Source organism: Dunckerocampus dactyliophorus, chromosome 9, assembly GCF_027744805.1.
Source record: "Dunckerocampus dactyliophorus isolate RoL2022-P2 chromosome 9, RoL_Ddac_1.1, whole genome shotgun sequence".
NCBI lineage: Eukaryota > Metazoa > Chordata > Actinopteri > Syngnathiformes > Syngnathidae > Dunckerocampus > Dunckerocampus dactyliophorus.
This window is the reverse complement of record NC_072827.1, coordinates 29,760,418-29,778,138: the sequence shown is the minus strand read 5'-3', so window position 1 is coordinate 29,778,138 and position 17,721 is coordinate 29,760,418. Positions and strand designations below refer to the sequence as shown.

The 17,721-nt window shown below is 41.4% G+C and overlaps 3 protein-coding genes across 3 annotated transcripts; 2 read left to right on the top strand and 1 right to left on the bottom strand.

The window, feature by feature from the left end:
• The first annotated feature begins 362 nt into the window (after window positions 1-362).
• On the top strand, window positions 363-4,940 carry pdzk1 (PDZ domain containing 1). The gene is made up of 7 exons (XM_054787590.1): window positions 363-569; window positions 672-885; window positions 2,837-3,169; window positions 3,235-3,431; window positions 4,089-4,328; window positions 4,391-4,666; window positions 4,887-4,940. Exons 1-7 carry the CDS (start codon window positions 363-365, stop codon window positions 4,938-4,940), a joined length of 1,521 nt encoding a protein of 506 aa, XP_054643565.1.
• Window positions 4,941-7,018: 2,078 nt separating this feature from the next.
• On the bottom strand, window positions 7,019-12,322 carry si:ch73-390b10.2 (Golgi pH regulator). The gene is made up of 14 exons (XM_054787078.1): window positions 12,107-12,322; window positions 11,889-11,948; window positions 11,699-11,802; window positions 11,530-11,636; window positions 11,353-11,454; window positions 11,151-11,271; window positions 9,773-9,853; window positions 9,584-9,693; window positions 9,402-9,490; window positions 9,201-9,293; window positions 9,015-9,110; window positions 7,718-7,807; window positions 7,585-7,650; window positions 7,019-7,507 (listed from the first exon to the last, which is right to left on the bottom strand). Exons 1-14 carry the CDS (start codon window positions 12,218-12,220, stop codon window positions 7,301-7,303), a joined length of 1,440 nt encoding a protein of 479 aa, XP_054643053.1. The 5' UTR covers window positions 12,221-12,322; the 3' UTR covers window positions 7,019-7,300.
• A 1,738-nt stretch (window positions 12,323-14,060) lies between these two features.
• Window positions 14,061-15,404, top strand: LOC129187525 (dynein regulatory complex subunit 2-like). Its single transcript, XM_054786956.1, has one exon. The coding sequence runs from the start codon at window positions 14,061-14,063 to the stop codon at window positions 15,402-15,404; it is 1,344 nt and encodes a 447-aa protein (XP_054642931.1).
• Window positions 15,405-17,721: the final 2,317 nt, after the last annotated feature.

Genomic DNA, 17,721 nt, shown 5'->3' with positions numbered 1-17,721 from the left:
TGTTGTGTTGTTAAATCCCTAACTTTGAACTATTCTACAAATGATTTGGAGACGCACGTGCACGTGCACGTGCTTGTCAACCAACACCACACGCCGCGCTTCACCATCATTTTACAACAACAGCATTTGACAACTAATAACGTGGGTTCCAAGTTCAGCTCTCCTTTGCAGCCTGAGTCATCACTAGCTTAAGTGATTAACCATTAACTGTCAGTGTGACACATGCATGGAACATAAACTTATTGGAGGAAATTCTTAAGGCTGCAGGGATACTTTGCTCACTTTGTTGTCATTTGATTGGGAAAGGATGTTGTTACATTGCAATAAGTCCTGACTGATTGTTTCTGCATATGCCATAGAACATGGCCGGGTACAAACCAAAGGTGATTTCTCTAACGAAGATGCCGGGTCAGACTTTTGGCTTCTACTTGAGGGTGGAGCAAGGCGAGGATGGCCACCTGATCCGCTGCTTGGACATGGGTAGTCCTGCCGAACTGTCAGGCATGAAAGATGGAGACCGCATCCTTCGAGTGAATGGCAAATTTGTCGATGGGCTTTCCCATTCTGAGGTGTGTGTGTGTGTGTGTGTGTGTGTGTGTGTGTGTGTGTGTGGCGAGTGGACCTGTACTGTGCTAGAGAGTCCTGTACTACTTTCTGACATGGCTTTTTAGGTGGTGGAGCTGGTGAGAACCAGCGGGGTGACAGTCACCTTCCACATTCTGGATGAAGCTTCCTACAAGCAGGCGAAGACGCAAGGAGTGAATCTGGGTGAGCCTCAACACCCCCCAGCAGTCAACGGCGTGGCCCAGCAGGCTCTAAAACCTCGACTCTGCTACCTGGTCAAGTCCAGCTCTGGCTATGGCTTCTCTCTTCGCTCTTTTAAAGGTGAGATCGTTTACTGACCGCATCATAAAACGCACAAAATGCTGAAAAATATCATATATTAATGTTTATTTCCACCTTAAATGAGTCACTCTTTTAACTATTTCACACATAAATATACAATACATATCAATTGTTAATTAAGTTTTAGGGATCTAAAATTATTTCTTGAATTTCAAAATATAAAGAAGGATTTGTTATTACTCCTGTTATCACTAGGCAAGGCAAGGCAAGTTTATTTCTAGAGCACAATTCCTACACAAGGTCATTCTAAGTGCTTTACAGAAAGAAGGGTAAAATCACTTCATAAAATCATTCCATAAAAACATCAAATTGGATTTAAACATTGCCAAAGTTGAGGATTGGCGCTCATCTTCTGGAAGATTGTTCCAGATTTTGGCAGCATAAAACTGAAACGCAGCTGGACACCCGCAGGCGACCACTCCCTGAGCTTCTCAGAGCCCGAGATGGTTTATGAGGCTCGAAGATGTCAGCGACCGTGAAAAGACGTGTACACAAGCAGAGCTGCTTTAAAGTCTGTTCTCTGACGGACAGGCAGCCAGTGCAGAGACCTGACGCAAAAAAGTCACAATATTACGAGAATGAAGTCCTAAATTTAAGAAAATAAAGTTGTACATTTACGAGAAAAAAGTCACAATATTACGAGAATAAAGTCGTAAATTTAAGAGAATAAAGTTGTACATTTACAAGAAAAGAAGTCACAATATTAGAAGAATAAATTCATAAATTTAAGAGAATAAAGTTGTACATTTACGAGAAAAAAGTCATAATATTATGGGAATAAAGTTGTAAATTTACGGGAATAAAGTCATAAATTTACCAGAAAAAAAGTCACAATATTACAAGAATAAAGTCGTAAATTTAAGAGAATAAAGTTGTACATTTACAAGAAAAGAAGTCACAATATTAGAAGAATAAATTCATAAATTTAAGAGAATAAAGTTGTACATTTACGAGAAAAAAGTCATAATATTATGGGAATAAAGTTGTAAATTTACGGGAATAAAGTCATAAATTTACCAGAAAAAAAAGTCACAATATTACGAGAATACGTAAAGTCGTAAATTTAAGAGAATAAACTTGTACATTTACGAGAAAAGACGTCACAATATTGCGAGAATCATGTCGCCAATTTAGGAGAAAAAAAGTCTGACATTTACAAAAATTAAGTCGTAAATTTACGAGAAAAAAGTCATAATATTACGGGAATAAAGTTGTAAATTTCCGAGAATAAAGTGGTAAATTTACTCGAACAAAGTCGTAAATTTGCGAGAATTAAGTCATAAATTGATGTCATTGTGACATATGTGTCAAGGGAGAAAATAGAGCATAAATGCTTCAGGCAGGCTTTTATTTATAACGTGGCAGCAAAACAAAGCAGTTGAGCATTTAGCATTTAGCTTCCTTACCCCGGCCTCGGTACATGCCCAAAGCCAAAGGTCACATTAGTCCCCCCTTTTCATAGCTGTCTCAAATCTCAAACTTTTTTCTAAATTTCTGAGAATTAAGTCTTAAATTTACGAGTTTATCTCAGAATTTTTATTTCAAAGTGGCGCTAATACCCCATCTTTTTGCAGACAGCAGTAAAAAGGTGTGAAATGTTGCTACATGCTTTGAAATGCGGGGGGAGTAGCACCATCTGGTGGACAAATATGAAAATGACAACTAGAAGGCCAGCAGATGAAATATTAACATAAAGCATACAGGAGGATAAAAATGGCATTTTCAATGGGGCATTTTGTCAAGTGTGTCGCTTTTTGTGTAGCTTTGCCATTTAGGCTACTTTAAGAAACAGAGACGACGACAAAGTGTTTTTTAAAGAATATCCTCTGGCAAATTTGACCTGTACTCACTCCCAACAGAGACAAAATGACTTGAAAAACATCACACAGTGGCACAAAACACACGTAAAATCATTGAAATCCTTTTTTAGGCGACCAGAGCATCTTCATTACGGAGGTGGTTCCGGGCGGTGTGGCAGACAGTGCCGGGGTCAAACTCAACGATCGTCTTCTGGAAGTCAACGGAGACAACATCGAGGGCTCCACGCACGAACAAGTGGTGGACAAGATCAAGATGGCGGGCAGCAGCCTCATGTTCCTCCTGGTGGATGACGAGACGGACCGGTACTACCAAAGTGTGTCCCTGAAGATAGCCGCACGCTTCGCAACCACTAAGTGTCTCCCTTACCGGCCACGCATCGTCCACCTGACCAAAGGGCCCGGCGGATATGGCTTCCTGCTCAGGGAGGAGCCCAGCACTGAAGGCAGGTCTACGGCAACTATTTTAACCAAGGAAATGAGCGCATGCTGACGGCGTCCCTTCCTACAGGACACGTCATCAGGGACATAGACAGAGGGAGTCCAGCAGAGATGGGAGGTCTCAGGGACATGGACAGGCTGGTCGCTGTGGACGGCCAGGAGGTGAACGGCTGTACTCATGAGCAGGTGGTGGATGCTATCAGGCAGAGTGGCGACAAGTGCTGCCTCCTAGTGGTGGACAAGGACACTGACCTCATGTACGCTCAGGTAAGATCACGCTGTAGCATCACCGCTCTAGTTGACTGGACCTTACTGTACACACCAGCCACAATATTAGGCACACCAGCACAATCCTATGAGACCCAACAGGCAAAAGGCTTCTGTTGTATAAATTCGGCCGTTACAAAGATAATAATGCTCACTTTTGATTGACACTGTCATTGAGTCACTCTATATAGTTATTCATGCTTGTAATAACTCATCACATAACAATTCATATTTTTACTGTTACAGTAGCCTGGGTGGTTATGCTTTTGCAACCGTTCATTTTAAGAATTGTGTCATCGCTTTTTAAGGTAAAAACGTTTACAATTTTACCAAAGTCAAATCAGAAATACAATATCACATTTGTAAAATGCACAAATGACAAAAATCACTTTTTTCCACACGGGGCCGTGTAGGTTTGGATTTTTTTTTCTCCCTTAATAATAAAAAGTTTCATTTAAAAGCATTTTGTGTTCAGTTGTGTTGTTATTGACTAATACTTAAATGTGTTTGATGATCTGAAAGATTTAAGTGTGACAAACAAGAAATCAGGAAGGGGGGAAACACCTTTCCACACCACCGTAATTGATGAAGTGATGTCGCGGCTCAGTAAAGTAGAGTATGCACTGTATTGTGTCCAATATGTTGGCTCCCACACAGGCTAAAGTGTCACCTATGCTCTTCTGGGAGGAGAAGAAGGACTCTCTTTCCCCACCGAGTTACTTAGAGGCAACCACCTTACTCCTGGATAAACCATCCACACCTGCGCAGGAGGAGGAGAAGAAGAAGGATGAGGATGAGGAGCTCAAGCCTAAATTGTGTAAGATGGAGAAGGCAGCAGCTGGATTTGGCTTCCACTTAAACGGCCTCCTGGGGGTGTATGGCCAGTACATTAAAGAGGTAAGAAAAGATGTCTAGAGGATCAAAACTGGTGTGACATGGAAGGACACGGTTCATCTCAGGTGGTGAAGGGCGGAGTCGCCGACCAGGCCGGTCTAGAGGACGACGATGTGGTGGTCGAGGTCAACGGGATGAATGTGGAGAAGAGCACTCACGAGGAGGTGGTGGCCATGATCCACAGCAGCGGAAGCTCTCTGGAGCTGCTGGTGGCCACCAAGAGCGTCTATGAGCAACTCAAAGCCAAAGGGGTGGCCATCACACGGGAGCTGCTGCAGGAGACGTCACGAGGACAAGTCCACAACCAAGAGGAGGAACAGCAAACTCCAACGAAAGACAGGGTGAGCAGCTTTAAATATTCTATGAAGGAATGTACACTCTGTTCTGTCCAGAGGAAGAAGATCCACGCACAATATATATCCTCAAAAATGAAACATTTCAATTAACAGTCAACGTACAAAGCTACTGGAAATGCAAGCTAATTGCACAATAAGTGCACACATTTGACATTTCTTGTCAATACTGTCGCTAACACAATTGCATATGTTTCTCCATTCGCAGACGGCGTCCGTGTCTTCATCTTCGTCTTGTAATAGTTTGGATGCCAAACTTTAAGAAGAGACAACACACAAGATGAATCCAACCAATTAGCCTTCTTGTACACACACTGGTCACACCAGTAGGTCCATCTCCAATACAAGAGCTGTAGCAAAACGTCTCTCTCGCTGTATATACAGTATATGTACTGTATATTTATATCTATACAGTAATCCCTTGTTTATTGCCTCTCCAGGCCCAACCATGGTAAGTGAATTTCCGCAACGTAGGATTCCTCATTTATAAATGTAATATTTTGGTCCTTTGAGGATAGAAAACATTATTAAACATTACCAGAGCTCTGTAGACATGAAATAACACCCCTATAGTCACCTTTAACCTCCCATTATCCAATACAGTAGACATGATAAGTGTAAATAAGCCATTTAAGACACAAATAAGACTTCTGCTCGTATGTGTTGCTATAAATGTGTGCCCTTGGGTAACTGAGTGAGGGATGGACAGGAAGTGATGTCGGAGTTCAGAATTGCGTTTCAGTTTGGCGTGGGGTATGGCCCCAATAGTCGCCCGTGTTTTTATTAAGGATTTTTATTCAGGATTATTGTGCCTGTTAAAATAATTCAAACCTGCAATAAAAGCCTGTTGTTCTGGTACTTGTGTGTCTCACAGAACATTACAGTAAGATTACTGACACCTAGTGACCAATGTACAATACTACATATTGTCAATACCTTACAGTATTTTGGTATGTTAGTTCTTTTAGCTATTTTTGTGCTTGACCATGCTTAATTTAGGCACATAAAAACACGTAACATTAGCTTAAATATGCATATTCTGACTAATAAGAGGCCGTATTCAACCATGGAACAGCATGACTGTATTAGTTTGCCCCTCACTGAATAAGCTACAGCTCTTGTTTTGGATCTCTTTTGCTTTAGTAGCTCTATTAATTTATATTAAAATAAGATAAGATAAGCCTTTATTAGCCCAAAGGGAAATTCCAGGTTTACAGCAGCAAAAAGAACACATGAGCATAGAAAGTGCAAAATCAAGGCAAGACAAATCAAGAAGTTCTATACACTAATTACAGCTGTGTGCATGTTGAGCAAGCCACAGGTTTATTGCATGGTTATTGCACAGTTTATTGCACGATTATTGTACCGGATTTGTGGAGCAGTTTATATTATGGCGTCTGACAGCTACAGGAAGGAAAGACCTGCAATATCTATCCGTTTAATATTGTAAAATAATAGTAATGACAGTAATCCCTCTGATTTTCCCTGGGAAACTCCCGTATTTTACCCCTTTTCCTCAACGTCTCCTGTTTAGTTTCCCCTAAAATTCCCATATTTTTCATCATTCATTATAAACAAAATAAATCCTCTCCACTACAGCATGTTATGATAGATACATCATTTGACGATGGGCTCAGGGAATGTGCTGTCACTGCCATCTAGCGTCTATTTGACTACGTTTGCTTGTATAGCAGTTTAGAATGAAAATGACTACACTGGCAACACAAGTGAGTAGCAAGATCATTTCGTCTTTCCTGCAGTCAAACATGGTGGTCGTAGCATTAGTCATGGTCTGGGGCTGCATGAGTGCTGCCGCCATTGGGTGAGCTGTTTTTTATTTAGGCAAAACGTGAATTTCAACGTGCACCGTGACATTCTGAAGCAGAGGTGCACAAGGTGTCTTAACAAGGAGGAGTGGAAGAAGATTCCAAGATTCCTCACACTAAATGTTGACACTTCGGACACCATTTGGACATGTTCACCGTGAGGGTGTATGTACTCAATTCTTTTGCCAGATATTTAGACAATGATTATGCATGGACTTGTTTTCAGTGCGTAGTGAAGCTATACTGCCAGCTGTACACGGACTACTCTCATGCATATCCAGATTTCATTTCTATAATCGTCCCACCAGAAGCTACAGTAATATAGTTGCAGAAATGTGAGGGGGGTACTTACTTTTGAGATATCCTGTAGAGAAGAATTAGTATGTACAGTAATTGTCTTCTGTTAGTGCTTGAAAAGACTTCTTTGTACTTCTTAATTCCTTTTTTATCGAAAAAGTTAGAACGTCCCCTTATGTAAAAAAACAAACAATAAAATACAGAACCTGAACAAACAATAAGAATGTTTATTTTGCCCTCAATAGAAAAACTGCTGCGTTTATTGAATGTTTTAGTCAAAGCGATGTGAAATTGACAGTCACATAACAAAAATGGGGTCTGCTCCAGTGTGTTCAGACGAAATAAAAAATAAAATGAATACAAAGTACAAATCAAAACTTTTATTCTGGACTTTTCCATGGCATCCGCTCCTGATTCAGGAACACTGCACAGGATCAATTCCACTCTGATTAAAGATTTTTAAAAAATGCATGTAATAACCCGGGTAGTGGAGGTGTTGTCAGAGCGCCATGTGTTTCTCTGGCGCCTGCTTGTGGGCCAGGTAGAGAAAGAGGATGCTGGACAGGGCGCTGACCAGGAAGATGACGTCAAACCAGCGGTGGTAGAAGTTGAACTGCAGCTCTCCCAGCACCTCCGTGACGATGGAGCGGTACTCCAGCGGCATGCTCATGCGCATCAGCAGCACCGACGACACGAAGTACATGCCCTGACGACGACGGAAGACGCGTGTTAACGTCGCCGGCTTAAAGATGACGATATGAGTTGAAGAGCGAGTCATCTCACCATGATCTGAGCCAGCACCAGCACGATGACATTGGAAGACTTGCTGCTGGAAATAGCGTAAAAGAACTGCACAGGAAGAAGAGTCATTCAGACAGTGAACAAGTGTCGCCATTGTGTCATCTACTGTATGAACCTTAGTGAGGGTGATGAGTAGACCCCGTATGGATGTCACGATGATGATGCCCACCAGGATGAAGGAGATGTGCTGAGACCAAAACTTCACCTGAAAGGGGAAAAAATCAAATAAAAAAATCAAATACCACAATCTGTCCCTCGTGTGCTCCAATATAAAAGTAGACTTAAAAAAATAATAAAAAATTGTACAAAAATTGTGTTGTTTTTTCCCCCACAGAAAACACACCTCATTCACCCTAAGTCAGGGGTGTCCAAAATGCGGCCTTTGCAGCCAGTAGCTGTTTTTTTTTTGAGTGGCCTGTGGCATATTTAAAAAATATAATTGAATAAGAAAACTAAAACTAGTGCAGCAAAAATGGGAAAATCAGTAATTTTACAAGAACAAGGTCAAAATATTAAGAGAAGTTGTAATCCAACTTTATGAGAATAACGTAATATAAGTGGAAAAGTTATGTCACAAGAAAAAGTCAAAATATGGGAATAAAGTCATAATTACAACAAGAAAATTTACAAGCAAAAAGGTGAAATTGTTGGAAAATTTAAAAAAAAAAAACTAAAAAAAACAGCATGGAAAAACAGCTATGATTTTATGAGAATAAAGTCAAAATATTAAGAGGAAAAATAGTTTAACATGAAATAATATTTTTTCAAAAATTTAACATGAAAAAAGAATAAACTCGTAATATTACAAGGAAAAATAATAATAATGGACGAGATTTTATATAGCGCTTTTCAAGAAACCCAAAGCGCTTCACAATGAAGTGAACTCATTATTCATTCACTCAAGACGCACACTGGTGGTGGTATTCCACATCTGTATCCACAGCTGCCCTGGGGGAGTCTGATGGAAACGTGGCTGCCAATTCACACCTACAGCCTCTCCGACCACCACCAAACATTCATCACTTTCATACACCAGTGTGGGCAGCACTGGAGGCAAAATGAATGGGGTGACCAGGTGGAGGGAGCAAGGATCGAACCACCAATCCTCCGGTTTCTGGACGACACGCTCCACCAGTGTGACCCAACGTGTAACGGAATTTTAGTAGCACAGAGTTGAAATATTAAAGAAAAACTGTTGTCTTTTAAAAGTTGTAATAATATGAGCAAACAAAATAAAGCAGTCATTTTACAAGAATAAAATCCAAATATGAAGAGAAAAAAGTTGGTATCGTAAGCGTAAATTTTGGAAAATTAGGATGGCTTGTAAGTTTGTCCGTGTAGTTTACTGTGTTGTATAACATGTGACTCCCTTTCCTCATTCTCTGTGTAGTGTGAGTTCAATGAGGTCTTACATCAAACTGGATGCCCAAGTAGTTGACTGTTATTTCAATGCCTCTGGTCACCGGATCGGTCTTTCCCACGCGATCAAACACAATGTTTATGGTGGCCTGTGGTGGATAGAACACACCTTGGAAATTGAAATTACAAATATTATTATGGATAATAATAATTCACCAAGCCTGTGTTTGTGCCCCCACCATAAAGATCTTCCACACACAATAGATGGAGAAGAAGTAGCCAAGGAAGTTGAAGTACTTTCCCTGGAACGTCTTGGAGTACTCAATGCGCTCCTGTGAACACGAAGGAAGTGAGCTACTATTAACAGCAACATGTTGCACATTTTAATGATGTGTGTTCATGTGTGTGTGTGTGTGTGTGTGTGTGTGTGTGCGTGCAACCTTGGTGGCTTGCAGGTCTACCGTCTCCAGAAAGAGCTGTCGACTGAGCTCCTCGAGAGCGTTCACCTCCTGCTGGATGAGAGACAGGTCTGCATTGAAGCAGACGAACATGTCCGTCATTTTTAGGAAGCCCATCAGTGAAAGAGGCAATTCTATGAGGTGGGTGTTGAAATGAAGGATACTTTCGCTTCCCGTTGGCGGCGAGGTGACACTCTTGATCATGCCCCACAGTCCCGTCTGTTTGTTGTGGTCCTCGCCACGTTGGTACATCTGTCTGCGTGTCATGGCGATGCTGCACGAGTGCAAACGTGTTTCACAAAACATATTACATAAACTTCAAAAAAAAATGTTGTTGTTTTTTTTTAACGTACCGTTTTTTCTTGCTAACAATCATGTCCATTGTTTGGAGCAACCGCCTCTCCAAAGCCAGGATGTCACTGTCTGTTACGTTCCTGGAAAAAGTAAAAAACAACAGCAAAATAAAAAACACGTGGTAAAACATTCATCCGTTTTTCCATGCCGCTTATCCTCGCGAGGGTTGGGGGGGTATGCTGGAGCCTACCCCGGCTGACTTCGGGTGAGAGGCGGGGTACACCCTGGACTGGTCCAGGCCAGCCAATGGCAGGGCACATATAGAGAAACAAGCATTCACACTCACATTCATACCTATGGACAATTTAGAGTCTCCAATGCTCATAAAAAAACCTGTAGCCCAGTTATAACGAATAAAGCAAAAGAATATAGACATCGTTGCATGAGTAAATATTGATCACATCAATAAATAATACAAATAAAACATTGAATTAAAAATAAACAATAGCCCTGTAACAACTAATAAATGTACTAATATACATACATAATTATTATTTTTAAAAAAATTTAAGGCATGCATTAATTTATGATTGAAATGTAAAAAAAAAGCCTGTAGCCCTGTAAGTAATAACTGTATATATATATATATATATATATATATATATATATATATATATATATATATATAAAGCAAAAAATATGAATTAAATATTTTTTATGAATAATACTTAATCATAATTATGAATTATAGCGCTGGACTATCTGTCCTCCCTTGAATATCCTGCACATTTACTTGAATTGACTTATATTTGTAATCAAGGCAAGGAAAGTTTATTTCTAGAGCGCAATTCGCACACATGGCAATTCAAAGTGCTTGACAGAAAAGAAAAGTAAAATCACTTCATAAAATCATTCCTTAAAACATAAAATCATTCTAAAATCATTCCATTGAACAAAAAATAAAAAAATAAATGCAAATGAAGAGTGCAGAGCAAATGCTTTCAGTGGTCAAATGCACAGTTGAATAGAAGGGTTTTCAGCATTGCCAAAGTTGAGGATTGTCGCACATCTTCTGGAAGACTCTTCCAGATTTTGGCAGCATAAAACTGAAACGCAGCCTCACCGTGTTTAGTGCGGACTCTGGGCACCCGCAGGAGACCCACTATTTGAAAATATGCTAATCTTCTTTACCTTACTTCCTCTCTACATGTATTTTATTATATTTCATTCATATCGTGCTGCATTTGATTCGATTGTTGTTCTTTTTCTTCTGCAACTGCGCTACTGCAACAAACCAATTTCCCTTGTGAATCATTACAGTCCAAGTCTAAAACAGTAAAAAAACAACCACCACTTCTTTTGTTGTCGTTACGACTTACTGAATCATCATGAGATCACGAGGAACGCAGCTGCGAGCAAAATGAACGCTCAGCCTACCTGAGGAAGTATGACATGTACGTGTAGGGACAGTTGACGGCACCAAAGCCAGACAAGAGAGCCATGAGCGTGACTCCGATCACACCAACACGACTGATGAGCTGCTCGATGGACAGAATGCCTGAAGAAAATAGGATACCAAAATGACACGCACTGTGCTTATACTGTTTGCGTGCAAGCCGGAGCGAGGACGCTGCCTTACCATGTTTTGGACTCAGTATGGGAAATGGGTCGCCCAACTTCCAGAAGAAATACATGAAGGTAAACCACACCATGCACGCAAAAAGCAGCCTCTGTCTCTGCACTACACAAAGCAAACGGGCATTTGTTAAATACCGCAGTATAAAGCCAGTCAAACCACTTCGGCGTCTTTACTTACACAGGCGTATGTTGCTCACGACAAAGTACCCGATATAAAAGGGCACCACAAAGATGAGAACAAGCAGAATCACATAGAGGTTCAGCTTCCAGTGAAAATACCTGGAACTTGAAGCAGACAAAGACATCAATTTAAATGCATCGAATAACAAGAGAGATCATGTGCATACCTGCTACTTAAGGCACCCAATATCTCGAAGATGATGAGCTCAAACATGGTGCATGAAAAAGCAAAGGTGATGGAGAAGACCACCTGTACCACGTACTGACGCACCTGGCAACATATGCACACGTCTTTAATAGGGATGACGGCTAACACTTGAATAACGATAATAAAGACTCGTCAGACATGATTTGTACCTCATAGTCTTTGAAAAGTTGCCGCATAAAGAATAACCATCCAAATCCAAAGAATAGCACCTGCAGATGGAGAAAAACACAACTATTGCTGTGCGGGCATGCACCATAGACACAAGACTAGTGTTTTATTCAGTTTATGCTTTTACTTTTAATTGTAACCTCTTACGAACAAGGTTAAACTACAGCATAACTAGTAAGACAATTTAAATTTATGGTACCTGAGAGGTGAACATGATGACAGAATCCACCAGAAACGACATGACGCTGTGTCTATTCAACAGCCACCAAATAGTCAATGTACAATCATGTAGAATTTTAGAGCATACTGGCATAAAAACTTGTTTTAGTCATAATAATAATTATTATAAACGCATTGTTTGCTTCGCTTGTAATTCATGAGTCAAGTTGTAGCGGTCGACTACAATCTACGTCATCATATGCCTTCGCAAGAGGACTTCCGTCTCAAATTGATGACGTTACATGCACGTTAGCCCACATTCTATTGTTTACGTTTCAACTAATTTGTACTCTATTGTTTGCAATGCCAATGACTATGTGTATGTACGTATATATAATAGATTTTATACACATATTATTTAAGTACAATTGTTCAATCGTTTAAAAAGTGAAAATATTAGCTAGCAAGCTAGCCAGCCTCACTGGCCAGCCTACAGTTCTAGCTCGGCATTAGCATTCGATGCGTGAGCATGGCAGCCATATTGGAGCGGGACTGCACTTTGTTGAAGTCGCATATACTGTATAATAATACATAATACACACAAATATGGTGTTTTTCAAGTTAGAAATTGCTTGGGGACTTAAGGCATTCATTAAAAGTCAATGCTCTCAAGGTCTGGTGACAAAATGGTCCAGCCCTTATGACAATTGACGTTGTGCTCAATATTATTCATACCCTTGCTAATTCTTGTGATTTTTTTCATTTAATGATGAAATTAATGCATTTTTTCAAGTTTGTGTGTCAGCTGTATGTGAACAACAATTGAAAGAATGACAACAATACAAAATTCAAGAAAATCTTTATAATTTCAGGGGTATTTTATTGATTGATTCCCAAAAAATGCCATGTTCAAAATTATTCATACCCCTGACAATATTTCAAAAAACATGTGCCAAATGCGGTAATGTTTCTCCAGTAGTTACTTCAAGGTGTCACAATGGAACAAAAAAAAACCTTAGTATTGTTGACCAAATGTTAAACACTGATCTAAAAACGAAATAAGACTTCTTTCCAGAAGAATAGCGGAAAAGTGTTCAGGTCATTCTCAATTTCTGGTCATCATGGTCAAGAAGGAGCTCAGCGAGGACCTACATCAGCGTCTTGTATGTGCCCACAGTGAAGGAAAGGGTTACAAGGCCATTTCCAAGCAGTATGATGTCCCTCTGGCAACCGTTCAGAGCATCATCAACAAGCGCAAGAGGTTCAACGCTGCTATAAACCTCAGTGGGTGTGGCAGGAAGCGTAAGGTGTCGCCCAAACTTGCCAGGAAAATCTGCTGAGAGGTCAACAAGAACCAACAGACCACAACCAAGGCCCTAATTAAAACACCAGGGAGTGATAAAGGTGTCACCGTCCACCATCGAGCGAGTCCTGCACCGAGGAGGTCTCCATGGACGTAGACCTCGGAAGACGCCACAGCTCAAGAAGAAACATCTGGAAGCTCGCCTGGCCTTTTGTAGACGTCATCTGAAGCAAGATCCCAGCTTTTGGTCAACTATTCTGTGGTCTGATGAGCGAAGTTGGAGTTATTTGGCCATATGGATGCTCGATATGTCTGGAGTGTTGTGTGTGTGTGTGTGTGTGTGTGTGTGTGTGTGTGATCACACAAGAACAACTCTTGATCCAGTGATTTCGAAATATTGTAACAAATCAAAATCCTTCCATATTGAACATTACTTTGATGTCACCCACATGTACTGCGGTACATAAAATTGTCATAAGAAATATGCCTTGATGACTTCATCAAAGGATAAATACATTCATGTCATCGTGACACTTTTGCATCACTCTCTCTAATGCATCACACTAAGTGACAGTCAGTGATGTCATCGTTGTCCTACTCTCAGTGTAAACAAAATATTTGACCCCCTCCTTGCACCAGCACATCTGACCTGCAATTTTGAAATCATAACGTGCAAACCGAGCAAGTCGAGATGCCCAAAAAAGGAAAAGGAAAGAAGGGCAAAGGTGCAGGAGACGACCCCAGTCTCCGCCCCCAGATCCTGCGGGACAAGCTGAAGAAGGAGAAAGCCTACACGGCAGGGAACGCCGTGAAGCTGAAGGACACCTATCGCCTCAATCTGCGCGGCGAAAGATGCTTCCAGCTCAAGGAGGACATTGCGGCTCTGCGCCGGACGTTTGAGCGGCGGGATCAGGACCTGAACCGCGCAGTGGAGAGGTTTGCGTGCGGCGTGCAGGAGTCGGAGCGTCTCTCGGCCCAGGTGTGGCGCGTCCACCAGGAGAATGTGGAGCGTCTGCGCACCTTGCAGGAGAAGAGGGTCAGGTTCCTGCAGGAACAGTGGGACGTTGGCCAGGAGGTCATTGGCCACAGGCTTGAGTTCCTTAGCAAAACTATGGTGACCTACTTCCTGCAGGCTCAAGTGGGTTTTGAGGATACGTTGATCCACTTGGAGCGACACCACCAGCAGGCCTTGGCGACCATCCACAGGCTGTACAGTGAGCCCATGGAGGCTCACTCGGCGTATGAGAAGACGAAGGCCTTCGAGGTGGAGGAGTGTTTCTTGGATCAGAATGTCAAGGTTCTCAAGAACCAAAAGGCAGAGAAGCGCTACATCATAGAGAAGGAGAACGTGGAGCTCATGGAGATGAAAAAGCAAGTCTCGGTCACCACATCCAAGAAGGGCGTGGCGCTGTACAACACCATCATCGAGGCGCAGTCCAGGCTGGAGACCACTGAGAAGAGCAACTCGGCCATGACGGCTAAGCTGACGGCCGCCAGGAACAACGCCAAAGCCAAGATCCACATGCTCCTGAGCCAGATGGCTCGGGATCGAGTGCCTGTCCAAATGATGATCAAAGAGATCAGCCTTCGCAGCAACGATGCCGCCAAGAGCCTGAGGACCATCATCACCAAGGGCACCAGGGTACTGAAGTTGGCGGAGATGTGCCGCCATCTGGAGAGCCAGCAAAAGGGCCTAGTGGCTGCTAGAGAACTAGCCCAGGAGTCCGGGACACAGGCGGTGCAGCCATCGCACATGCTAGAGTTCCCTGAGCTGAAGAAGCGCTTCAACACTGCACAAGTCCATCAAGAGGCTTTGATGGAGCGCAGCAGGAACCTCAAGCAGGAGAACCAGCAGCTGCAGCTCCTCAAATACCAACGCACGGACGCCAAGACCATAAACTCTGACACCCACAACGGACCTTACAACCCCCTGCTGGTGAAACTGGCCCCCGTTATGAAGAATGGTGACAGTAAGCACAGGCGCTGTGTTGTTGAGGGGGTACACGCCATCAGGACACTCACTGTGAACGAATGAAGAACACGCAAGGGCCACTTGAATCATTTGTAAACCACAACATGTAGATATGCTCAGAAATTCTATACGGTATATTTCAAGAAAAAAACTGCATCTCAGCTTTGTGACTGAGGTGGAAAAGCCTATTATTAGTATAAACTTTGGTCTTTGCTCTTTTTTCCCAATTTTTGCTGTTTTTTTTTTTAATTTTCCAAGTATTGCAACTTTCTTCTTAAATAATCTTCAGAAAGTAATATGACTTTTTCCCCAACCAAATATTCAAAAAATTACAACTTTATTTTGTTTAGTTTGTTTCTTGTATGACGACTTTAAAAATAACATATTTTTTCTTAATAAATCAACGCTGTGCCACTAAAATGACGTTATTTTTCCATATTACAAATGTATTCCTGTAAAATTGCGACTTTTTTCTTGTTAGAATATTCCTTTTTTCTCTTGATAATTTGACTTTATTTTCAAAATATAAGTTTATCCATGCCTTAATCTTCAAAAAATTACAACTTTATTTTGTTTCGTTGGCTTCTCATAGGACCGCACGGTGGTCTAGTGGCATGTTGGCCACACAGCCACAGTCAGGAGATTGGAAAGATCTGGGTTCGAATCTCCGTTGGGCATCTCAGTGTGGAGTTTGCATGTTCTCCCCGTGCGTGGGTGGGTTTTGTCCGGGTACTCCGGTTTCCTCCAACATTCCAAAAACATGCATGTTAGGTTAATTGGCGACTTGTGAATGGTTGCTTGTCTATATGTGCCCTGCGATTGGCTGGCAACCAGTCCAGGGTGTACCCCACCTGTCGCCCGAAGTCAGCTGGGATAGGCTCCAGCATAGCCGTGCGAAGCCTAATGAGGAGAAGCGGCATAGAAAATGGTTGGATGGGCTTCTCATATGACTTAAAAAACAACTTTTTTCTTAAGTATTTCAACTTCCTGCTGCTAAAAGTACATTATTTTTTCGTCATAATATGAATTAACATGATCTTATTCTTGTAAAATTAGGAAATAAATAAAGTCAATGCTCCAATGACAGCCATTTCTTTACCCAGGGGTCACTTGGAAGCAGGCAATATTTGGAATAAGGCTGTTATTTCCAAAAGTAATTATACATAGAGTACATCCCCACTATTCGATGGCGAAAAAACGCACATAATGGACACACCCCTAGCAATCCATATTTTTGATACTCTCAACTCAGTAATACCTCTGACTGTTACTGAACACATCTTAAATGAAACAAAGTGTGTAGTTTTACACCATGACGTTTTGGCAAATCATCTTCGTGCTGGAAAATGTTGAGTGAATTGACTTGTGAGACAGCGCCCTCTGTTGGATTCATAGCTTCAGTGCTCTTTTCCCCATCAAACCACTTAAGTTAGCATAAAAACCAATAAAAAACAAAATGAAGCCAAATTGTGAATATTTTAAGATTGACTATACATTGTATGACAATTCTACTTTTTTGCTTGAATAATGCTTCAGAGTGCATGAGAAAGTGGGAAGGGATAACAGCTCTTTTTGACCAGATGGTCATTTATTAACAAGTATATTTCTACAACACAGCACCAACAGAACCAATGTTGTAATAGCGGTAAGGCGCAAACTACACAGCAAGCATTAGCAGTGCTGATGCTCCATGATACTTCAAATGCTGCTACTGTTATCTTGTGGAGTTATTAAAACAAAAACGCTACATCAGAAGGTTGCCTTCATGCCAGTAGTTTTTGACCCGGTTTTTTGACCCGGTGCTCCTTGTTGATTATTTGCTTTCGTAGTGACTTCATAAGAGGCTGCAGTCGGAGCTTTTACATATCATAACCAAACCATCCAAACCGGGCTTGACTGAAAAACCATGAGGCCGTACTGTTCACGCTGTGATGATACGTAGCGTTCTGCACTGGTCACTAGGTGTCAGTAATGTTACTGTACTGTTCGGAGTGGCACATGAGAACCAGACTTGGAGGTTTGAATGATCTGACAACAGGCACAATCATCCTTACAGCAACACACACTAGCAGGAGTCTTACGTATTTCTAATACGTCTTCTTTTCTGTTATTATGTCTACTATATTGGGTAAGAGGAGTGTAAAGGTGACTATAGGCGTATTATTCCATGTCGAGAGGGCTGTAAAAATGTTAAAACCCGTATTTAGAATGTTGTAAACAGGTTTTCTATGACCTAACTGCGAAAATACTCCATTTCTAAATTGTGGAAATTCACTCATCAGAGTCGGGTCTGGAACCAATGAACCGTGATAAACGAAGGATAACTTTACCTCGCATTCCTTTGCACCGCAGCAAAATGTTAAAAGTGTTTTAAAATGGC